This window comes from Kryptolebias marmoratus, linkage group LG12, assembly GCF_001649575.2.
Source record: "Kryptolebias marmoratus isolate JLee-2015 linkage group LG12, ASM164957v2, whole genome shotgun sequence".
Lineage (NCBI taxonomy): Eukaryota > Metazoa > Chordata > Actinopteri > Cyprinodontiformes > Rivulidae > Kryptolebias > Kryptolebias marmoratus.
In genome coordinates, this window is record NC_051441.1 from 21,981,241 (window position 1) to 21,983,871 (window position 2,631).

At 38.3% G+C, this 2,631-nt stretch overlaps 1 protein-coding gene across 3 annotated transcripts in view; it reads left to right on the top strand.

The window, feature by feature from the left end:
- The window catches only part of smim22 (small integral membrane protein 22), a 6,367-nt gene extending 4,713 nt beyond the window's left edge, over positions 1–1,654 (top strand). For 2 of the 3 annotated variants that reach the window (XM_025002402.2, XM_025002401.2), the window contains exons 3-4: positions 949–1,019; positions 1,466–1,654. In XM_025002402.2, coding sequence (XP_024858170.1) covers positions 949–1,019; positions 1,466–1,516 — 122 coding nt within the window. In that variant the 3' untranslated portion in view covers positions 1,517–1,654. The remainder of the gene's footprint in view (positions 1–948; positions 1,020–1,465) is intronic. The other variant, XM_025002403.2, reaches the window with a different exon arrangement.
- Positions 1,655–2,631: the final 977 nt, after the last annotated feature.

The window sequence follows — 2,631 nt, forward strand, 5'->3', positions numbered from 1 at the left end:
GGGAGCATATATATATTGAAAAGAAGGGGTCCTAGGATTGAACCTTGGGGTACCCCACATGTGACCTTTGACCTCTCTGATGAGAAGTTTCCGATTGAAACAAAGAAATCCCTGTTCTTTATGTAAGATTCAAACCAGTTGAGCACTGGTCGATGAAGCCGAGCTGCTATGAGATTCCCCATGAGAAGCATGAATATTTTGATTTTAGGCTTATTGATTTATTGACATCATCCCCCGCTCCTCCTCAGAGTGGAATGATTATATAGCATACAACTTCAATGATTTTTAAGAATTAGTTTGTTGCAGTTTGAAATTGTTGTAAATTTTCCATACAGGGTCAGAATTATACATTCAGTCTCAATAATATCTGGTGAAATGTCTCTCTGAACAACAAGCTTCTGATATCATTCTAGCTGATATATGACCTCTTCTTTTCATTTTTATGCTGGCAAGAGAAACTACCTGTTGCAGTCAATCACAATCACTAAAGAGAAGTTAATAGGCCGTGTCAAGTTCAGACCTTCCTCGGCACCACTTATTAAAAGATTTCTGTGATATATTTGAGCTTGTATGCACAGTTTTGCCTCCTTGGATAGGCGGTAGGGAAGTGGACGACATGTCTCTGGTATGACTTTTAAACCGTAAGAACAGTATGGCAGAAAACAGATTTATTCCTAAGAATTATGTATTTTTCAGAGAGGAGAAAGTATTTTTCTTCTCAGCTTCAGCCAGCCATCATCCTTCAGTTCCCTTCCCACTTCCTGCTGAACAAGTTCTCCTAAAGACTCAAATCTTACCATCAACTGGACTAAACAGAGTTTTTTCTTTTCTACAAAACGCACTGACGGTTTGATGAACCAACCTTCTAACATCTGCAGCCTAACTGGAAAACTGTTCTCCACAGTTCTGACCTCTTTCTGCTTCTTGTTCTGATCCTGCTGTGCTCAGGTACGGTTCTTCTGCTCATCATCCTGGTCCTGATTCGCTGCTGCTGCTGCTGCTGCTGTGATGATGAAAAGGTAAAAGTTGTGAGGCTTGATAAAAGGAGAAAACAAAGATGAGTTGGTTTCTTTGCTCCAGGTTGATCCAATCTGTTTGTGCTTCCACTTGTAATCCTAAAGCAAACTGTCATCGTTCTGTAGATTATCTCTAGTTGTACATGTCCAAAACATCTGATGCAGAAATGATATTAATGTATGGATGTCACACAACTTCTTCCAGCTAAACAAAGATAAAGCTGATATGCTTGCATTTGGTACAAAGACAGAAAGTTCCAGATCTTCTCAGTTCTGTCTTTAAGTCAACCTTGGTGTCATTTTAGATGATCTAAATTTCAATATATATATATATATATATATATATATATATATATATATATATATATATATAATATTTTTATGAGTGTGAAAGGGGTTTAGGAGTGCTGCTATAGTGACTAAAGTTGTCTTTGTGTGTGTTTGCTCAGCAGCCTCAAAGAAGGAAGGTTGGTGTCGACAACATGAGTCTGGAGCCCTGAGGCCTGGACCTGGACCTGGACCTGGACCTGGTCTGACGGAAGAAGCAGAGCCTCTGTGCCAAATCCTGAGCTTTAATCCTGATGTTACCCAGCTGTGATCCAAAGGGCTTTTTGCACATTAAATGTTGTTGCTTCTAACATGTGATCTTGTTCACTGCTTTGTTCTGATTGTTAGGAGCTCTCAGAACTGTTTTCTGTCTCTGTAGATTTGTGTACATTTCTTGTTTTAGTTTGCTAAAAGCATGTTAATATTTAATTTTAGAAGTTTTCCATAATAATAAAAACTCAAACAAATGTCTCATTATTTCACACCTGCTTGAGTTCAGTCTTAGTGATGTTTCAGTTTCTGCCCAGCTGCTCTCAGACAGGAGAGCTTCTTATAATCCAGTCATGTGGAACCAGCTGACAGAGACACAGCTTTATCAGTGGTTTTAAAACTAAAGAGATAGAGAGATAAATACATGTTACAGGTGACACATTCTTCAAATGACTGCATGTCACCCAGTCCTTCAGACTACGACCAACTTGGATCAAACCTTGTGAATAATCTAAAGAGATTTCAGCTACTACCACACTGAATTTAGTTCCATAACTAAAACTGACTGAATTATAACATTTTTTGTATTTTTATGGTTGGTGTGGTGGCCATCTTGAATTGGCTTGACTTTAATAGTTTTGTTGGAAGTGTACATCCAATAATTACTTCTATCCAGGGCTTCATCAGTTACTTTATTAGCAGAGTTGACTCCTAATAGTTAAGGGAAAGTTTTAAAGATCTTGTGCAATCTGAATACCTGTTGGGAATCATTCCACCTATACTAAACCAAACTTTCACTCAAAATCTTTAAAATCAACTTAGTTAAACCCATTTTTTGTGTTTCTTAATAGTGGTGAACGGTGACAATCATCCTGAATTGGGCTGACTCTGTTGTAGATTGAGTTTCATTAAAATCCCTGCAGTGGTTTGTGAGATCTTTACAAACAGGGTCGACTCCAACACTTAATGCTAAGGTCTTAAGCTAAGATGTTGCGCTCCAGCAGATCATGTGAGATTGAGCAAACATAGCTCCAACTCTGTTCCTTCTTAGTCTGAATCTGTGGCATGAAAAGCAGCA